Source organism: Ranitomeya imitator, chromosome 2, assembly GCF_032444005.1.
Source record: "Ranitomeya imitator isolate aRanImi1 chromosome 2, aRanImi1.pri, whole genome shotgun sequence".
NCBI classification, from domain to species: Eukaryota; Metazoa; Chordata; class Amphibia; order Anura; family Dendrobatidae; genus Ranitomeya; species Ranitomeya imitator.
In genome coordinates, this window is record NC_091283.1 from 483,879,783 (window position 1) to 483,901,145 (window position 21,363).

The 21,363-nt window shown below is 43.6% G+C and overlaps 1 protein-coding gene across 1 annotated transcript in view; it reads left to right on the forward strand.

Annotated features, from left to right (window-relative positions):
- LOC138664568 (myosin light chain kinase, smooth muscle-like) overlaps window positions 1-21,363 on the forward strand; it is a 63,453-nt gene that overhangs the window by 37,089 nt on the left and 5,001 nt on the right. The window contains exons 9-14 of the mRNA XM_069751373.1: window positions 3,874-4,179; window positions 11,410-11,512; window positions 11,719-11,922; window positions 11,996-12,213; window positions 19,397-19,520; window positions 19,659-19,811. Coding sequence (XP_069607474.1) covers window positions 3,874-4,179; window positions 11,410-11,512; window positions 11,719-11,922; window positions 11,996-12,213; window positions 19,397-19,520; window positions 19,659-19,811 — 1,108 coding nt within the window. The remainder of the gene's footprint in view (window positions 1-3,873; window positions 4,180-11,409; window positions 11,513-11,718; window positions 11,923-11,995; window positions 12,214-19,396; window positions 19,521-19,658; window positions 19,812-21,363) is intronic.

Below are 21,363 nucleotides of genomic sequence, written 5' to 3' on the forward strand. Positions count from 1 at the left end.
TTAGCAAACTTTGGAATTTTTTTTTCACCACTTAGATAAAAAAGAACCTAGACCTGTTTGGTGTCTATGAACTCGTAATGACCCAGAGAATCATAATGGCAGGTCAGTTTTTAGCATTTAGTGAACCTAGCAAAAAAGCCAAACAAAAAATAAGTGTTGGATTGCACTTTTTTGCATTTTCACCGCTCTTGTAATTTTCTTCCCGTTTTCGAGTGCACGACTTGATTGGCTCTGCTACTTAGAGGCGATGCTTCTTAGATCGCCTCTATGTAGCAGAATTACTGCATTGCTATGAACACCGACCACAGGGAGTCAGTGGTGTGCATATTTCCGGCTCCATGGCCAGAAGCGCTTGTTAAATGCCGCTGTCAGTTTGACAGCAGCATTTATCTAGTTAATAGGTGCGAGCCGATCATGATTCCGCCCGCGCCTATTGCGAACACATGTCAGCTTTTCAAAACAGCTGATATGTCCCGACTTTGATGTGGGCTCACGGCCGGAGCCCACATCAAAGCGGGGGTACTGCCATTGCATGTACTATCCCGTCTAATGGCAGTAAGGGGTTAAAGGAGGTTTCCGGGACTTTACAAAAAATGTATCTTATGTATATTTTGTGCGGATTTCACCTGTGTTTTTACAATTATGAAACGGGTGTAAAACGCTGCAGAATCCGCACAAGTAATTGAAATGCCACGGAAAATAGACCACAGCTTTTCCGCGTGGAATTTTCAGCAGCATGTGCACTGCAGATTTGGTTTACATGGTACTGTACAGCGCATAGTAAACTGCTGCGAATCCGCAGCGTCAAATCCGCAGCGTGTACACATACCCTAACAGTTACGTAATTGCAACTTACCTGCCTGTTATGCCCTGCATCGCTCTTCCCCCGGCACCGAACGGTCATAGACACTCCTGCCAAGGGATTCAGCTGCTGCGACGGGGGGGACTTCCAAAATAATTTTGATGGACAGCCGGTTCCACCAGTAAGGCAGCGGGGATCCGGCTACCAATCAGAATAACCTCGGAAGTCCCACCGCGTCGACAGTGGAGCAGAAAAGAAGCCTCCGCTCTGTAGATGTGATATCGACAGAGGCCTCTGAATACCCGGCAGGAGTGTTTCTGACTGCCCTGTGCTGGGGGAGAATGGTACACTGGGCACAAAAGGCAGGTAAATTGCAAATACCTGCCTGTTCGGGCTTTGATACTTTTTTAAAAAAAAATTTATTTTTCTTGTAAAATCCCAGATACCCCATTTTAAGAATATATAAAAACTTTCATGGGAGTGCTTCTTTAAAGTTCAATGTAACAGTCACAGAATGTCATCTTGTTCTTCGTATGGCATCACCGTTCTTGGCTTTGCGTTTTGTCAAGCAGAGCTATTCTGCTTTGGCCTGGTTATTTAGATACAGGGTTTGGGGAGTAAACTGAATCTTTTACCCTGGGTAATTTTTTGTTATTAGAGTAGATGGACATCCATCTGCAAATTCACTTAATTTCCTGGATGATTAGTGCAGCAAGCTACTTTATTCTGACCATGCAATGGATCCAAGAATAACCTAAAATTCTATGGGGGTAGGGTTATGGCTTTTGTGTAGAGATCCCTATCTAAATAACACGTGGGAAGGTGTGATTCATGATTGGGATGGTTGATATATTTCAAAGGAATTACAGTGCACCTCTAAGTGACTGCTTTGCATCATCCTTTGACTATCTCACCACCATGGTTTACTTTGATGTGTCCTCCTCTGCAGACTAATGATGTATCTCCACCTCTTCACATTCCTCCAGGTTGTTGTCTATTGTCTTAATTATTCATTGACTGCATGACTAATTACTATGGAGTGGTACGCAAAACTGTGTGTACAGTGCTCAGGGCAAATGAGTACATCCCTTTTTGAAAAGTAAGATTTTGATCATTATTTCATTGTCCTTATGTGGGACTCAGAGTGCTCCTGGTGTTGGAAGCTACATTTCATTGATGGTATCATGAATTCGCAGATGTACTGCTCTATACTGAGGTACAATGCCAAGTGTCAGATAAAAGCACTCCGCCACTGGACTCCAAAATAGTATTTTGTGAAATCACACTTTTGTATCAGACAGTCTGGTGTACAAGGTTTGATGAATGCCAGAAGAACGTTAGCTGCCTAACTGCATTGTGCCAGCTGTAAAGTTTGAGGCGGGAATAATGCTATAGGGTTGTTTTTCCAAGTATTGGCCTAGACCATTAGTTCCTGCAAAGGGAAATCTTAGAGGTTGTCTACTGCTTTATCAATGATGACCTTTCCTCAGCATCAGTCAGGGTTCGACATTAGGTACCCCCACCGATCAGGTGTTATCGATGTCAGCGGCGGCCACCCGCCGGAAGTGCTCAAATGCAGAACTGTTCCATCTTTTGAGAGTGGCCACAGCCACTAACTACACATCCTTCTAATATTCAAATCAGTAGGAGGCGGATGTGCAGTAACCGTCCGCGACCACTATCAGAAGATGGAGCAGCTCCACAATTGATCATTTTTGGCCGGCTGCTGCCGACACAGAACAGCTGATCGGCAGGGGTGCCGGGTGTCTTACCCTGACTTCTCAAACATTGATGACCTGTCCTGAGGCTAAAGTAGTGGACAACCTCTTTAATACATCAGTATCCAAGACATTTTGGACAATTGGGCCTTAACCAAACTTTTGTCACAAAGTTGGAAGTGACTTTTCTGCTCCCCATGATTGTGCCCAGTGCACAAAGCAAGGTCCATAAAGGCATGGTTGGGGAAGCTAGCTGTTGAAGAACTTAATTGGCTGCACAGAGGGCTGACCTCAACCCAATCCAACCGCTCTTGGGATGAACTAAAACAAGATTGTGAGCCTGACCATCTCCCCAACAGTGTCTGACCTCACAAATGCACGTCTGGAAAATCTTGTAGAAAGCCTTCTCAAAGTGTCTCTGTGAATTTTTGCTCATTTGTGTAGAAAAGTGGAAGTGGACAGGGGCAGTAAATACTGCAACCCTTTTTTTTTTTTTTTCTTTCTTTTTTTTTATTTTAATTCTTGAATTTTTGGAGTAATTTTTTTTTATTTATTCCGCTTTTGGTGGCTTTGCTTTTAATTTTAGTTTGAGGACCCTTGGTGCTGGTTGCAAGCTTGCATATCTTGACCAAAATATCAACTAATACCTCATATATTATGTTTATTATTTAGCATTTTTCAGGGAGCAGCCAAGCAACTAATTTTTGGCCTTGTAAACTAGGGTGTCTGTTCTCATGAGGTACACTTAGATAGTGATGGTTAGCCCGCCAAATCTTATAGTATGTGCGTCATTAATAGTCTGTAAGCCAGACACTTTGCACTACCTGTGTGTGAGCAGAGCCCTATACAAGCCACTTTGGTGCAATTTAATACTAGGCAATCGCCCCCTCTATGAATTGGTAGGTTGAGTTGTTTGTCTCATCAGTATTTTGCATCGGCATTGCCGCCATCTTTACTATATGGGTTTTCTGCATCCTGAGTCTGCAGGCACTCTGAATCGTGACAGTGTGTGTGATGCACACATTTTCATGATAGAAAAGAAGATGGAGGAGTCCAATCAACGCATGACGGCAGGTAGGAAAATTGCATTCATGCAGCCACGTGACCTTCCATCCTCCCCCCCCTCGTGACACTACTATTCATTGCTCCTGTGATACAGCGCATACGTGTCCTGTTCTCTGGCTGAGAATGGAGCTTGGACCTCTTATTTTCAGTAATGAGACTCCCAAACGCAAGACCTCTATCTAACTTTTGTGAACTTTCAGATTTGTTCAAAATGGCTTTTTAATATTCATTTCAATGTGTTAACCAAGAATCCCTTTTTTTTTTTTTTTCAATTTTTTCGTGGTACAGATCGCCCATCTCCACCCTCAGGGAAGCCCCTCATCTCGGCCTTGCAGCAGTCCTCTCTCACGCTCTCCTGGTCAGGGCCAAGCTATGATGGTGGCAGTGTGGTTCTGAGATACAGTGTAGAAGTAAAGCAGGTTGGAGAGGTCAGCTGGAGGCTACTGACAGATGTCTGTACCAGCACCTCTTATCATGTGACGGAAGGACTGGTGCCTGGAGAACGATACCAGTTTCGAGTGAGAGCGGCCAACATGTATGGAATGAGTGAAGCCGGAGCTGAGTCTGACGCTGTTATCATGGCGTCTAGCGGAGGTAAGACATACAGAGGTTGCTCTACTAAGATGAACTACTCAGGTCAAGACTTCACTACCAGCCGATTACAAAAAGGCAATGTTTGAGGGCCACTGTGGTGGCTATAGGCCCATGACTTTTGGATATGGGATGGACCCCACTCCTTCTTAAAACCACCATAACTACTGTAAACCTAGGTACTAAAATAAATACACAAAACACATTATTTTGGTTGTCAAAATGGCCACAGCTTTTATTCAAATCACAGGATTAAATAATCACAGTAGGAGTCAGGTGGAGTGCTAGTACATTGGGATTCACAAGTACTGCGATATCCCCAGCTGTCTGACATACAGCACCAGGACAGACAGCCATAAAGGGGCGGCACGCACTGGCTTGCCATTCAAGCAGAGCCAGTAAACTTTCAGGGCACCAATGACCCTATTATCCTCACCCTGTGCTTAACCACTGTGCCCGCCCCTGATTGATGTTACCATTACAACGTCCTTGAGGCTGGCCACCGAAGCCGAGCCTGCTCACCACCATGAGGTTTTACATCCTCTATTAGTTAAAATGAGTCCACCTTAACTTGTCTGCAACTTCCACCTGACTCCTAAACCGCAAAGCCGTGACGGGTTATAAATTCCAAGTCTCATTTGACACCTTTTTTTTTTTTTTTTTTTTTTTTTATAATTAAAGGGAACCTGTCACCCCGTTTTTTGAGATTGAGATATAAATACTGTTAAATAGGGCCTGTGCTGTGCGTTACTATGGTGTATGTAGTGTACCCTGATTCCCCATGTATGCCGAGAAATACATTACCAAAGTCGGCGTTTTCGCCTGTCAATCAGGCTGGTCTGGTCAGGTGGGCGTGTTCACAGCGTTCTTTTCTTCCCCAGGTTTCCGTTGGTGGCGTAGTGGTGTGCGCATGTCCAAGGTCCGGATTCCCTGTGCCCACGTGAAGACACAGCGCGCGATCTGCGCTGTCATTCCTTTCATCGGTGCGGGCGGCCATCTTCCTGGGGCCGCGCGTGCGCAGATGTAGTGCTCTGCTGCACGGGGCTTCAGGAAAATGGCCGCGGGATGCCGCGCGTGCGCAGAAGAGATCGCGGCGGCCATTTTCCCAAAGCCGAGTGCATCTCGGCTTTGGGAAAATGGCCGCCGCGATCTCTTCTGCGCACGCGCGGCATCCCGCGGCCATTTTCCTGAAGCCCCGTGCAGCAGAGCACTACATCTGCGCACGCGCGGCCCCAGGAAGATGGCCGCCCGCACCGATGAAAGGAATGACAGCGCGCTGTGTCTTCACGTGGGCACAGGGAATCCGGACCTTGGACATGCGCACACCACTACGCCACCAACGGAAACCTGGGGAAGAAAAGAACGCTGTGAACACGCCCACCTGACCAGACCAGCCTGATTGACAGGCGAAAACGCCGACTTTGGTAATGTATTTCTCGGCATACATGGGGAATCAGGGTACACTACATACACCATAGTAACGCACAGCACAGGCCCTATTTAACAGTATTTATATCTCAATCTCAAAAAACGGGGTGACAGGTTCCCTTTAAATCATTTTTGCAAACTTAAAAATTAGGAGTCCCTGCAAAAGCATTAATGGGACTAAACTTGGCAAACCCCCGACTCACAAAGAGTCATCCTACAGCGCTCAGGAGAGGAAAAACCCCCTGTGGAGGAAACCTCCAGGGAACCATGGCTGAAGGATTGCCCTTCCCTTGGGCTTAGAAGGTTGCCACAAATAATAACTCTTTATAGCCAATATACAATTGAACCTGGTACAAGATATACAATGACAAATTCAAAAATACAATAAAGCATTTATCATTATACAAGCAATAATTAAAAAGTGTAAGGACAGAGATTATAAACAGGGCGGGAGGGCGGGTAATGTTTCCTCCTGTCCATCGTGTGAGAGAAAGAGGGAGAGCCAGAGTTGCCTCCCCTATATAAGCCCCACCCTCCTCACAGTAATACACCAGGCACAAACATCTAAACTCCTTCCTCTTAAAGCAACATCACTCTTGTTTAAAATCTACACTGCAATACAAACAAAGGCTGCAGGAGTTCTCAGTCCACCCATCCCCAAGTCATGTCCACCTCCGTCTAGTCTCCGGTGGTTTCTTGACTTTTGGATATGGGATGGACCCCACTCCTTCTTAAAACCACCATAACTACTGTAAACCTAGGTACTAAAATAAATACACAAAACACATTATTTTGGTTGTCAAAATGGCCACAGCTTTTATTCAAATCACAGGATTAAATAATCACAGTAGGAGTCAGGTGGAGTGCTAGTACATTGGGATTCACAAGTACTGCGATATCCCCAGCTGTCTGACATACAGCACCAGGACAGACAGCCATAAAGGGGCGGCACGCACTGGCTTGCCATTCAAGCAGAGCCAGTAAACTTTCAGGGCACCAATGACCCTATTATCCTCACCCTGTGCTTAACCACTGTGCCCGCCCCTGATTGATGTTACCATTACAACGTCCTTGAGGCTGGCCACCAAAGCCGAGCCTGCTCACCACCATGAGGTTTTACATCCTCTATTAGTTAAAATGAGTCCACCTTAACTTGTCTGCAACTTCCACCTGACTCCTAAACCGCCACCAGCGAGGCCATTTGACACCTTGAATGGACTCGACCCCCATCACCCATGCCTAATAAAGTCATCAACCAGATCTGCATGCTATGGAAAGACTGTGCATATAAGGAACAAAATTCCAGGACTGCAACAGATTAATTTTATCAATGCAACACTACCAAATTATGATCGATAATATGGTAACTACAGCAAAATAACAGCCGCTAAACACCCTGCAATGTGGATCCTATAATAGGGAATGCAGAAACTAAACCATAACAAAGGGGTAGCCACAGTCTGACTACCTGTATAATGACATCTGTGATGCCTCAAAAACTATTATACTGCATGTATTGTAGCCAGCTCTAATAACTCACTAATTCACAGATTTCAGTTCAAGAAACCACCATTACATACAGTAGCTGGGCTGTGCAGTAACCAATTCTTAAACCCACTTACTATTACTACCCAAAAAGTGATGAGTGTATATAAAGAGAAAGATACTATAAACAAGGAGTAATTAAAAGCCATACACAATATAAAATCGACATTATAACCGATCATTAAATAATTTAAATAATTTCTGCAATATTTGGACATGGTAAATGAAATAAGCCTATTGCAGAAAAGTCTACAAAGACATTATTAATAACCTTGCCACGCCATTGTTAATTGCTTTACAGGCACTTGATAACATATACCATTAACCTTCTCCAACTGGGACAAAGGCATTGGGAATAGGCACATTGCCCTTCGTGTCAATGCACTTGATGTCTTCACCCCTAGCCGCTCCCACTGGCTAAAGGGCATCGGGATGCATTTTATTACTTTTCTCTTAGTCACTCCCACTGACTCCAGGGCATCCATATTAGGTACATTGCTCTTCAGTTTGATGCTCCAGATTACTGCATTCTCCAGACAACAACCTTGAAAGAAATAGGAGTTGGTCAATATAAACAGTCAAAATCAGTGCCTCAGCATTCTCAAGTCACAGGTACTATTCAGGACCTCGTCCAACACACCAGGCATATGACCTGTCCAGGTGCTATTCAGGACGTCAGTCCAACACCCCAGGCATATAACCTGTCCAGGTGCTATTCAGGACATCAGTCCAACATCCCAGGCATATGACCTGTCCAGGTGCTATTCAGGACGTCAGTCCAATACCCCAGGCATATAACCTGTCCAGGTGCTATTCAGAACATAGTCCAACACCCCAGGCATATGACCTGTCCAGGTACTATTCAGGACCTCGTCCAACACCCCAGGCATATAACCCAATTTGTATGCATGTAGAATATGATTGCCATGACCACAGGGACTTTACCCTAACAGGGTCTTGTAAGATATAAATGCTTCTGGAGACCAGGGGGCCATACCATGATGGTCACTCCTCCACACCAGGGGGCCATACCAAAGATGGTTACATCTCCATTCCACGGGGTCATACTATGATGTACACCCCTCCATCCAGGGGCCACACCCGAGATGTTTACTCCTCCACACAAGGGGTGATACTATGATGAACACCCCCCCCCCTAAACAGAGGGTCCATACCTGAGATGGTTACCCCTACTGACCAAATTATAATTAGCTTCAAGGACCCACTAAAAAAGAAACAAATAAGTGCTTTTTTTTTTTTTTTTAAATACACACCTTTATTAATACAAACATACAATAACCCAACAAAGCATAAATAACCTTAGCTAGCTGGGAGGAGTCCTTGAAGCTCATAAGATCTGGAGATTACCAAGCATAAAGTGAACATAAAATGTACCAAAAATTACTCCCAGCCGTTACCCCACTGGCTCGGGAGCACCATAACCACAGGGTTCCAATGTTCACTTGAACTTCCTGAGGATCCGACAAACCTTTGCCGAAACTCCCCTCCACATTTCACCAGATCAGAACCATATTTAATACCAAAAGGAAGAATCCATATCCCAATGGATCCCCCAGACCAATTTGTAACGAACTTCAAGGAACCCCCCAACTGCCCGGCTCCAGGTAATCCACTTAGTCTGTGCTATCCACCATCTTAGGTAATATAAAATTTAGCACTCAGTGGATATACACCATTCCTGCAAATATATGAAGGGGACAATATAAGAATTAAAAACAGCATACAATAAAACATCAAAGCATAAAGAACATTAACATGCTGGGAGGAGTCCTTGAAGCTCATAAGATCTGGTGATTACCAAACAAAAAGTGAACATAAAATGTACCAACAATTACTCCCAGCCGTTACCCCACTAGCTCGGGAGCACCATAACCACAGGGTTCCAATGTTCACTTGAACTTCCTGAGGATTCAACAAACCCTTGCTGAAAATCCCCTCTACCATTCACCAGATCAAGAACCAAATTAAATTCCAAAAAGAGGAATCCATATCCCAATGGATCCCCCAGACCAATTTATAACCAACTTCAAGGACCCCTCCCCCCCCCCTAACTGCACAAGATGTGGGATAAGTGAAGATGAAAACACCATGTAAGTTTACAACCAAGGTATATTACAGGTTGATCCTGGAAAATGTCCCATCATAAGGTCAGATACATTCGATGATGGGCAATGCTGTTATATGCTGTAACAATAAAGAAGCCGCCTGCTCCTCTACAGCAGTTACAGACAGGCTCTCTAACCACCAGCTGCACATACATCATAAGAAAATATAATATGTAGATCTAGTATAAGCTGCCTGCAGCCATAAGTGTATGTGCAGAAAATGGCAAGGTCTGTGTCCCCAGTCAGTCACACTACCTACATACAATAGACGAGAGACAGGGCTGAAAACTGGGCCCATGATGTGTTCTCCAGAGCAAGGTGCAGCATCACACTAGGAGTGCCCACTCACTGCCCGCCATGTGCTGAGTTATTAGTGCCCACTCACTGCCCCCGCCATGTGCTGAGTTATTAGTGCCCACTCACCACCCCACCATGTGCTGAATTACTCCCCGAATAATTATTGACACCTGATAAAATATATATAGTAAGGCTCCAGGTAATCCACTCAGGCTTCAGGCTTGTGATAAGCTGCCTGCAGCCATAAGTATATACAGAAAAAGGGGTGGATATATCAGGCAGGACAGCATGCAACATAATAGGACTAAAGGCTGCCTTATCTCCAGAAATAAAGCACGGATTTGGAAGTCATGTACAGATTATATGTGCAGCAAGGAAAATAACCTGGAGACCCAGGATCTAACATGTACTCAAAGTCTGTATACATGATAAGCATGCTGCGCAGAGATGGAGCCTTTTCTCATATATCACATATAGATAGTGAGAGTAACCTGGTTATCACCCAGCATCATCAGACTGTACTGTAGCAGAGATGAGGTCACATGCAGGTCACCAGACTCCATAAATGGGAAGGGGGGAATCAGCAGACAGCAGCATGCAATGCACAGAAAAGAAGTGCAGCCTCTTACCCTCATATATATATATAAGGTATATATATATATATATATATATATACCATCCCTTTACTGCTCCCTCTCACCAGTGACTAGTCCCTGCAACTGCCCAGCTCCATGCTACCAATAGCAGACACTGTATGTGTCAATGCTCTGACCCATCACACAGATACACAAAACTCATGAAGACTCTGCACAATACAGCAGAAATAAGACACAACAGCCATGTCTGTAAGGAGGTCACACAGGAGCTGTCTCTGCAGTGTGTGAGGCAACTTGTAACAGACCCATGAGGGAACATGGCAGCTACATGAATCTCTGAGGTAATATTAATCCCAAATAAGATGTAAGAGCTGAGACTACACTAATACATGATGAATGTGGAGTAGTATATCAGCCATGTCTGCAGGGAGGTACACATGAGGGAACATGGCGGCTACATGAATTTCTGAGGAAAAATTGATCCCATATATGATGTAGGAGCTGATACTACACTAATATATGATGTGTGAAGTGAATGTGCTCCTATCAGCTATAATGTGAGGTGATAACCCCAGTATTATACTCCCTGAGACTGCAGACATGTTTCCTCCTGTCCATCGTGTGAGAGAAAGAGGGAGAGCCAGAGTTGCCTCCCCTATATAAGCCCCACCCTCCTCACAGTAATACACCAGGCACAAACATCTAAACTCCTTCCTCTTAAAGCAACATCACTCTTGTTTAAAATCTACACTGCAATACAAACAAAAGCTGCAGGAGTTCTCAGTCCACCCATCCCCAAGTCATGTCCACCTCCGTCTAGTCTCCGGTGGTTTCTGGACAGAAGCCAATTTGTTCTTTCAATTTCTTTGGTGTATAAAATTAGAAAAAAGGACTGCTTCCTTAATAAACAGTGCTCCCTTTTGGCAATAGGCTTTTTTGTCTGTTATTGCAGCTCACAGCTGCGGCCTGGAGCTTGAATGGGGCAAAGGTCCCTTTTAGCCAGTAAGCAAGGAACAAAAAGACATCTGTGGTATTTGGAGTTTTTAAAGCTCATGGATCCCAATAAAATATCTACAATTTACGCCATAGTGGCTTTTCAGTCTTTTTTTTTTTTTTTTTTTTATGTAGCACGTGCATGGATTTGAGAACCTCACCCAGATATATAGGCTAATCAAGGACATTTCTGTAATCTATCTGCCTCTTATAAACTCATTCTGGTATTGATCTCCATTTCTTCACAGATGGGGATCATGAGTGTGAGGAGCCCACTGAATACACAATAGTCTCAATAAACACCATTGACCGGGTGGATGATCTTTATATTAGACTGGAAAAGCTAGGAATGTAAGTGAAGACCGGAAGAGCACTTCTTTGAAGTCCTTATGGATTATCATTGTAATTCCAGTCACAATCCTAACCAAGTGAACCTATAGGCATCTTGTGAAATCTAGTAGCCATAGTTTGAGTAGAAACTCTTTCTAATTACAGGTAACTGAGCGGCAAAACGTGATTGCACTATACTCAATTGTGACTTATGTGTTTTATTTTAGGGGAAAATTTGGCCAAGTCTACAAGCTGCAAGAAAAGGCTAGTGGCAAAATCCGGGCTGGGAAGTTCTCTAAGGCACGGATGCAAAAAGATATAGCAAATGCTCGAGCAGAGGTTGAATTAATGAATAAGCTCCACCACCCTCGTCTGGTGCACTGCGTGGCGGCTTTCCAGGAACCTGGCTGGGTGATCCTGGTGCTCGAGTAGTACGTTCGGTCACATCGCTCCTTCCTTTCATTGATGTCTATTCTTGTTTTAACTGTCTTATCTCTGTCTCAGTATCGCAGGTGGCGAGCTGTTTGAGAGGATTGTAGCGGATGATTTTGAGCACACGGAGATAACAAGTATTGAATATATGTCACAGATTATCGGTGGGGTGGGCTATATGCACCAGCAGAGCATCGTCCATCTGGACCTCAAACCAGAAAACATTGTATGCGTCAGCAAAGTTAACGCCCAAGTCAAAATCATTGACTTTGGCCTGGCCAGGAAGCTAGGTGAGAGATTTCAGTCCTAGGTGAGCCATCAATATGGCACATAGGTTCAGTAGAAAAGTGACTGCAAAATGCTCAGTATCTGTAAGATAAGATAAGAACTGTGTACTTCTGCTATGCCTGCCAGTGCAGATACATTCATAGCCATTGAGGAAGTCACTCGTAAGCTGTTTCGGATCATGTATAACTGACAAATATAATAAATGGCCAAAAAATGCTGAGTTATAGTATGAAGCTTTGCATATTTATTTCCCAAAGCAGCATTGTAATGCCTAAGACTCCTTACACTGGCATGTCACTCTCCACAAGGAGAAACTTCCCCCCTCAGCGTACCAGTCAGAGGCCTCATACAGCCAAATCAGATCTCCTGCTTTGCACGGAGGAGGTTCAATGCTCCAAAATGCGTGTCTGCAAATGGAGTTTCTGGTTTTGGCTTCCTATCCCAAGTCATGTGGCAAGACTCGTTAGACGATCGATATTCATGTTTAGGATCGTTACACCTGATAGATGGCACCAGAGATCCAATCCTCTTCCTTCTGAAGAAGCTATTTGCAATATAAGAGACAGTAATGGTCGGTTCCCAGGATCGCTAGGACAAGTAAACGTGTACCTAGATTTACTCAAGCTTACTTACCATTGTAGCAATATGTTATATGTTCATGTGGCCTCTAGGGGTCTCACTACTTTTATGTGTGTTCTATATTCTTTGTTTGGAACTTGTTGGATGTTGTTGTACTGGGAATTCATGTAATGGAGGTTGAGACATGATGTGAATAAAGAGCCTGGAGATACACACAGAGTGTGATTTATGACAGGATTCAACAAACAGAACATGGTGGCAGCCGGGCACAGAACCTGCAAATTCTTAGAGCTTATATGAGGCTGGAACTGCACAGATCACTGCAACTGTAAGTACAGATTCCCTGACAGTACAGAAAAATGGAGACTGGTCTGAAGCCCCCTCAGAGACTGGATGTCACTTCATGTAATCTGTCCCAGACCTGGAGACATTGGAAGGAAGAGTTTACACTGTATGTGGATCTGACTGTGGGCCCCACGGATGACAAACGGAAAGTAAAGCTGTTTTATTACCTAATTGGGGAAAATGGCAGAGAATTAGCCCACACCTTGCTCCCAGACACAGACAACCTCCTCCTAGCAGACATTGTGCAGGCATTTGATAAACACTGTGACCCAAAGAAGAATGAGACAGTGGAAAGATATAAGTTTTTCACAAGACATCAGGAGGATGGTGAAAATGTGGACAGATATCTGACAGAGCTGAGGAGACTTGCAGAAACATGTGGCTTTGGAGAGATCAGGGACAGTCTAATCAAGGACAGAATGGTGTGTGGCATAAAGGACAGTCATCTCAAAGAAAGATTACTGAGAGAGGAAGGCATGACTTTAGAGAAATGTATGCAAATCTGCAGGGCTGCTGAGCTCACAAAGCACAGCCTGAAGATGATGGCAGGCACCAGTGAGAATGATGATGACAGGGTACATGCAGTATCTAGGAAAGGAAAGACAGGACCAGACTACCCTATAAACACTGTCCACTGCAAGTATTGTGGGAAAAGACATGAGAGAGACAAAACCAAGTGTCCAGCATATGGGGAAACCTGCAGGTCATGTGGCAAGAAGAATCATTCCTCTGCTGTCTGCAGGCAAGGAAGAGGCAAACAGTACAGACAGCTCCACACTGTGACACCAGACACTGACAGTGCAGAGGACATTACATGGCTACAAATGCAGTCTACAACAGAGAAAGTCAATGTAGTCGGGCAGTCAGTAGTGAAGGATGCCAAGCAGCTTTATGCAACATTCTTGTTGGATGAGAAGCCCATTAGATTTCAGCTGGATTGTGGAGCAAGCTGCAATGTAATTTCATTTGATCTGCTAAACAAACAGGTTTCTATTGAGCCAACTGACAAGGTACTGGTGATGTACAACAAAAGTGTTCTGAAACCAATGGGGACATGTAAGCTAAAAATACGAAACCCATGTAACAGAAAGAGTTATAGAGTTGAATTTACCGTGTTACGGGGTGGTAACCATGTACCATTACTGGGAGTAAAAGCAGTTCAGGCAATGGACTTAATAAAAGTACAGTCTCAGAACATTATGTCTGTTGAAGTTGCCCAGGATATACAAAATCCAAAACTAAATGCAGAGCACAACTTGGACATGCAGAAAATAAAAGCAGAGTATGCTGATGTATTTGAAGGTGATGGATGCTTTGAAGGTAAATATAGGCTAGAAATTGACAACACAGTACAGCCCACCAGATTACCTACAAGAAGAGTGCCTGTAGCGTTAATGCAACCGCTGAAAGTAGAACTGCAAGATCTACAGAGAAGAGGCATGATAGCACCAATCCATAAGAGCACAGATTGGATCAGCAGTTTGGTCATAGTGCAGAAACCATCGGGCAAGTTAAGAATATGTATTGATCCTAAGCCACTCAACAAGGCGCTGAAACGAAATCATTACCCAATGCCAACATTAGATGATGTTCTACCAGATTTATCAAAGGCTAAAATATTTTCTGTATGTGATGTAAAAAATGGATTCTGGCATGTGGCCCTGACTGAAGATTCAAGTTTATTGACAACATTTTCTTCACCATTTGGACGCTTTAAATGGCTGAAAATGCCCATGGGACTAAAACCTGCTCCAGAGATATTCCAGCAGAAATTGATGCAGGCTTTGGAAGGACTAACTGGAGTGAAGACAATAGCGGATGATATCCTAGTAGTGGGAGAAGGTGAAAACATGGAATCTGCAATCAAGGATCACGATCAGAAGATGATACAATTTTTGGACAGATGCAGAGAAAAAAACATAAAGCTGAATTTGGACAAATTCAAATTGAAAATGACAGAAGTGGCCTATATTGGTCATCGACTGACTTCAACTGGGGTCAAAGTGGATCCTGAAAAGGTGAGAGCAATACAAGATTTGCCTACCCCTACTGATGTTTCTGGAGTACAACGATTTTTGGGCATGGTGAATTATCTCTCAAAATTTTGCAGACATCTGTCAGACATGTGAGAGCCACTGAGACAGCTAACCCACAAAGATGTGCGCTGGGAATGGACAGAAAGCCAGGAGACTGCTTTCCGAGCAGTAAAGAATGCCATTGCAGATACAGCAACCCTAAAGTATTTCGATCCAGATCGAGAAGTGGTGGTACAATGTGATGCTTCGGAAAAAGGCCTTGGAGCCACATTAATGCAGAACAAACAGCCAATTACATTTGCAAGCAGAGCCCTTACAACAACAGAGCAGGGATATGCGCAGATTGAGAAGGAACTACTGGCTGTGGTATTTGGGATGGAGAAGTTTCACCAGTACACCTACGGTCGACGGGTAAGGCCATGTTCACACAGTGCGTTTTTTACCGCGGAACCGCGGCGGTTTTGCCGCTGCGGTTCCGCAGCTGTTTTCCATGCAGGGTACAGTACACTGTACCCTATGGAAAACAGGACACACTGTGCACATGGTCCGGAAATTGTAAAAAAAAAGCCGCGCTGAATAGCTCCCGGAAAAAAGAAGGAGCATGTCAATTCTTCTTCCTGAACCGCAGCGGTTCTGCACCCATAGACCTCCATTGTGAGGTCAAAATCGCAGTAAAACCCGCAGATCAAAAATATATCTGCGGGTTTTACTGCGATTTGATGTGCAGAACCGCTGCAGCAGGAAGTGCGGGGGAGCGGGCGGAAGTGCGTGGGCGGAGTGTGGCTGCCCCCCCGTGCTCCGATCCCGCCCCCCGTGCTCCGATGCCCCCCCCCGTGCTCCGATGCCCCCCCCAGTGCTCCGATGCCCCCCCCGTGCCCTAATCTCCCCCCCTTATACTTACCCGGCGTCCCGGTGTCCGTCCGGCCGTCTTCTCCCTGGGCGCCGCCATCTTGCAAAATGGCGGGCGCATGCGCAGTGCGCCCGCCGAATCTGCCGGCCGGCAGATTCGCTCCAAAGTGCATTTTGATCACTGAGATATAACCTATCTCAGTGATCAAAATAAAAAAATAGTAAATGACACCCCCCCCACTTTGTCACCCCCATTGGTAGGGACAATAAAAAAATTAAGAATTTTTTTTTTTTTTTTTTTTCACTAAGGTTAGAATAGGGTTAGGGGTAGGGTTAGGGTTAGGGTTAGGGGTAGGGTTAGGGGTAGGGGTAGGGTTAGGGGTAGGGTTAGGGGTAGGGGTAGGGTTAGGGGTAGGGTTAGGGTATTTTCAGCCATTTTAGCCCTAAAAAGCTTCCTAGGAAACACACAGTAAAAAAAGGATAAAAAAAGCATCAAAAAACGCATCAAAAACGCATCAAAAAAGGACAAAAAAAGGACCTGCGTTTTCTGCCAAGAGCTGCAGTTTTTTAAAAAAACTGTCCTGAAAAAAAAAGGATGGAAATCCTGAACGTGTGAACATACCCTAACAGTGCAGTCGGATCACAAACCATTGGAGAGCATTACAAAGAAACCATTACTAAATGCCCCAAAGAGACTACAGCGCATGCTGTTGCGACTTCAGAAATATGATGTTGACATCGGGTACTGTCCAGGAAGAGACTTACTGATTGCAGATACGCTAAGCAGAGCTTACCTTCCTATCACAAATGATGAGGAGGAAGACATTGAAACCATCAATATGTGTAACTACCTTGCAGTGTCAAAAGAAAAGGTCAAGCAAATCCAGACTTTTACAGAGAAGGATAAAAGTCTCCAGAGTTTAAAGACTGTCATCTTGCAGGGCTGGCCAAAATACAAGCAGCATGCTCCGAGGGAAGTCTCAACATTCTTCCACATAAGAGATGAATTGTCAGTGCAGCAAGGAATCATCTTTAAAGGAGACAGGGCTGTTATACCTGAAGTTCTCAGAAGAGGCATATTGAAGACATTGCACTCTTCTCACTTAGGCATGGAAGGATGCCTACGTCGTGCACGAGAATCAGTTTATTGGCCAGGAATGAATGACCACATAAAAAATTACATAGCACAATGTGAAATATGTGCATCCTGCAATGATAAGCAACCAAAGGAGACATTGCAACCTCATGAAATTCCACATAGGCCTTGGTCAAAAATAGGAACAGACTTGTTCACATGGAATGACAAAGAATACCTGATTACAGTGGACTATTTCTCTAACTTCTGGGAGGTTGATTTGGTGCAGGACACAAGAGCGAGAACAGTGATTAAAAAACTCAAGGCCCATTTTGCCAGGTATGGCATTCCAGATATCGTTTTCTCTGACAATGCGGCACAGTTTACGTCGGAAGAATTCAAAACTTTCAGTAAGAAATGGGAATTTGAACACCAGACGTCTTCTCCAAGATATCCTCAGAGTAATGAGAAAGCAGAGTCAGCAGTAAAAACGGCCAAAAGACTCATGCAGAAAGTAAACCAGGCGGGTGCTGATGTATATCTGTCTATACTGGATCATAGAAACACACCCACCCAAGGCCTAGACAGCAGTCCGGCACAGAGGCTCATGAGTAGGCGTACAAAGACACTAGTACCAACTGCGTGTCATCTGTTAGAGCCAAAGCTGCTGGGAAACATCGAAGCTAAATTACAGAAGAATCAAGCTAGGCAAGCTTTCTATTACAATAAATCTGCAAAGGATCTGCCTGAGCTCCAGAGAAATGACAACATTCGGCTGCAGCCAAGCACCACATTTGACAAACACTGGCAAAAGGCAAAGGTTGTCCAGAAACTGGGACCTCGGTTTTACGAAATTCTAACAGACGACGGAAGAAGACTAAGGAGGAATCGAAGATATTTGAGGAAAACGCAAGAAAGAGATGATTCATGGCCTTTTGAACAGTATCCAGACACCCAAGACAACGAGGCAGCAAGTACAAGTCAGGCACCAACAGTGACAGCTGACCATCAGGGTGAGGACTCTGGCCAGAGACAGACAATATCAGAAGAACTACCAGATGCACCAGATGTAGAAAGTGACACATCTTATATTACCAGAGCTGGCAGAATTAGCAAAAAGCCGGCGCACCTCAAAGATTATATCTAACTGGACGTACTAGGTTAATTTCTAACTTTGTCATAGTATACATTAGTTTAGTATCTTTTATTGTTCCTCTAGTTAAAAGAGAAAGGATGTAGCAATATGTTATATGTTCATGTGGCCTCTAGGGGTCTCACTACTTTTATGTGTGTTCTATATTCTTTGTTTGGAACTTGTTGGATGTTGTTGTACTCAGAATTCATGTAATGGAGGTTGAGACATGATGTGAATAAAGAGCCTGGAGATACACACAGAGTGTAATTTATGACAGGATTCAACAAACAGAACAACCATTCAGATTCCTTTTATATGCAGGTCTTGTAGATAAAAATTTTTGGGGTTTTCTTTTTTTTCCAAGCTGCAGACATAAAGACTAAAGGCTATAAGCAAAAGGAACATAACCAACTGCACATTTAATTGCAAAAATCCTGCCAACTTGTCACACAACTCTTCCTTTGCAATTCCAAGACGTATTTGGCATAAATTTACATTTCTGTGCATTTCAAATCCACAGCAATGTTAACCCCATTCCCCAAATAGATTGGACTGCTGCGTCCTATGTCAGGTATGTGTATGGAGCAGGCACAGGAGCTGAGCCTGGTCCATACACTGCGGGTGCAGTTGTTACATAGCCGGCATGTGCCTCCTAAGCTTGGCTCCAATTGCTTTGGTTAACCCCTTAAATGCTACTGTCAGTTTCCAACAGCCGCATTTGCCATCAGTCTGGTGGGGGGCACCATAATGTGCTCCTGTTGGTCTTCTTCCCCATGACTCGATAATAAGAGGGGTTAATGGCTTGTCTTCTTAATGACCCCATTGCTGCCATGGGTGGTACCCCTGTAAGGTCCAGCCAAAAGCCGTAAAAAAAAAAAAAGAAAAAAGAAAATGCATGTTTGGAGCTCTGGATTTGTAGTGACCTCGAGAATCCTGTTGATGGGTCATTTTTGCTTCAAAATGAGAGCCTTCTAAATAACCCCCAAAACAATGGCAGATTAGCAAATAACTGGATCTCATCTCTTAATTAGTAAATTGAAATACTTTATTATTAGTTTACTCTTTTTACAGCTTAATAGTGAGTGTAAGTTGCTCAGAAGAAAGTATTTGCTCTAAGAAAATATAATGTCTACACCTGGATGGTCTGATATTTTTGTGTTTTTTAGAACCCGGCGTACCATTGAAGGTGCTGCAGGGCACAGCCGAGTTTGTAGCGCCTGAAGTTATTGCATTCGAACCAGTTGGATTCACCACTGATATGTGGAGCCTCGGAGTAATCTGCTACATCCTGTAAGTTATTCTCCGGAATGGTTTTCTGTAGATCATTCTTCTTTGATTGCTGTTAATGCTGGTTGTAAAATGGCCTATCAAAATATGTATATATTTTTTCTCAGTTCTCTAAATTTAAATGTTTTCATTAACTTTTAGCTTGAGTGGAGATTCTCCTTTCCAAGGCGAGAATGACATGGAGACACTGCGGAACATCACCTCCGGGAACTGGGAATTTGATGAAGAAACGGACGCTCTGTTATCTGACTCTGCCAAGGACTTCATCCGGCGGCTGCTGCAGAAGAACATGAAGTAAGCAATTTGCATTAGGAAGATGAGATGTGGGAGTAAAGTCGGTAAGGTCAATATGGATTTCATGAAGCCGAGCAAATCCATGCACAGATGGAGACTTGCAACAGCTCATAATAGTACAGGCCAGCATTATAGAAACTATCGACTTTAGAAATGTTACATTTGTGGCTTTTTTTTTTTTTTTTAATTGTATTTTTATTGAAAGTTTTTCATATTTAACAAGCGACACACCTCAAAGAATTTAACATTACAGTATCAGGGCCAGAAATACTAAACATTCAAAATACTTGGCAAAAAAAAAAGAAGAAACCGCAAATCGACACAAATACAATAGAAAGGGGAGAAAAAAAGAAGGGTAAATGACATACTGCAAGAAAAACCTGAAACGTTAATTGGTTAAGATGCAAAAAAGTATCCCATGGGGTCCAAACAAGATTGAACCTCTTAACATCAGGAAATTTGAATATTGTGTTGCTCTTAATTCTATCTTACATCTGCGCACACAGATCAAAGATGGAGCAGTTTGCTTCCTGTGATAGGCTAATAAACAACGCGCTGACATCAATATATGCAGGAGCAACCCGGTGGTCCTCTTGGGTATAGTTTTGGACTTATAAAAAATTTTTCCCCAAGGTACATAAGATTTGTTCAAACCAATGTGTTTTTTGGCTTGTTTTAATTACCATGTCCACTATATGGTAAAACTCACGTAGAAAAGCCGCGGAGACACCATCACGTGTTTCTCAACGCAAGCTATAAATAGCCAGGTCTTTCACCCGGAATGAACAACCACAGGAAGGGCAGCATGCAAAAAGGAAAACCACCTATGCCAAAACATGGTATCCATCCACAGACAGCTGTTTCGGGGTATTTGCCCCTCATCAGTGTGGAGTAGGAAACTGGCTATTAGGAGCAGTGCCTAGGAATGGGGGCAGTGTTCTGGATCACTGCGTTGAGAAACACGTGATGGTGTCTCCGCGGTGTTGGATGTTTTGATCTCCCCGAGGTCATTCATATTGTGTTGCTCTTAATTCTATCTTACATCTGCGCACACAGATCAAAGATGGAGCAGTTTGCTTCCTGTGATAGGCTAAAAACAACGCGCTGACATCAATATATGCAGGAGCAACCCGGTGGTCCTCTTGGGTATAGTTTTGGACTTATTAAATATTTTTCCCCAAGGTACATAAGATTTGTTCAAACCAATGTGTTTTTTGGCTTGTTTTAATTACCATGTTCACTATATGGTAAAACTGACCTGGCAATTCTGCAGATCAGTAAGAGTATGTAGATGTCAAACGCGTAGTGTTTGTTTTTTTTCTATTACTGAATCGGTGAAAAAAAATAAAATTGAGATTTGTATGAATCTTTCCTTCTTTCTTTTTTTTTTTTTTTTTTTCTTTTTTTTTTTCCAGTTCCCGAAACCCATAGCGGTTTCATTTTTGCTAGCTATACGGCAGTGTGCGGGCTTATTTTGTGTTCCAATATGACTTTTTTACTGATATCATGTTGGGGTAGATATGGTTTTTTGATTGCCTTTTATTGCAGTGTT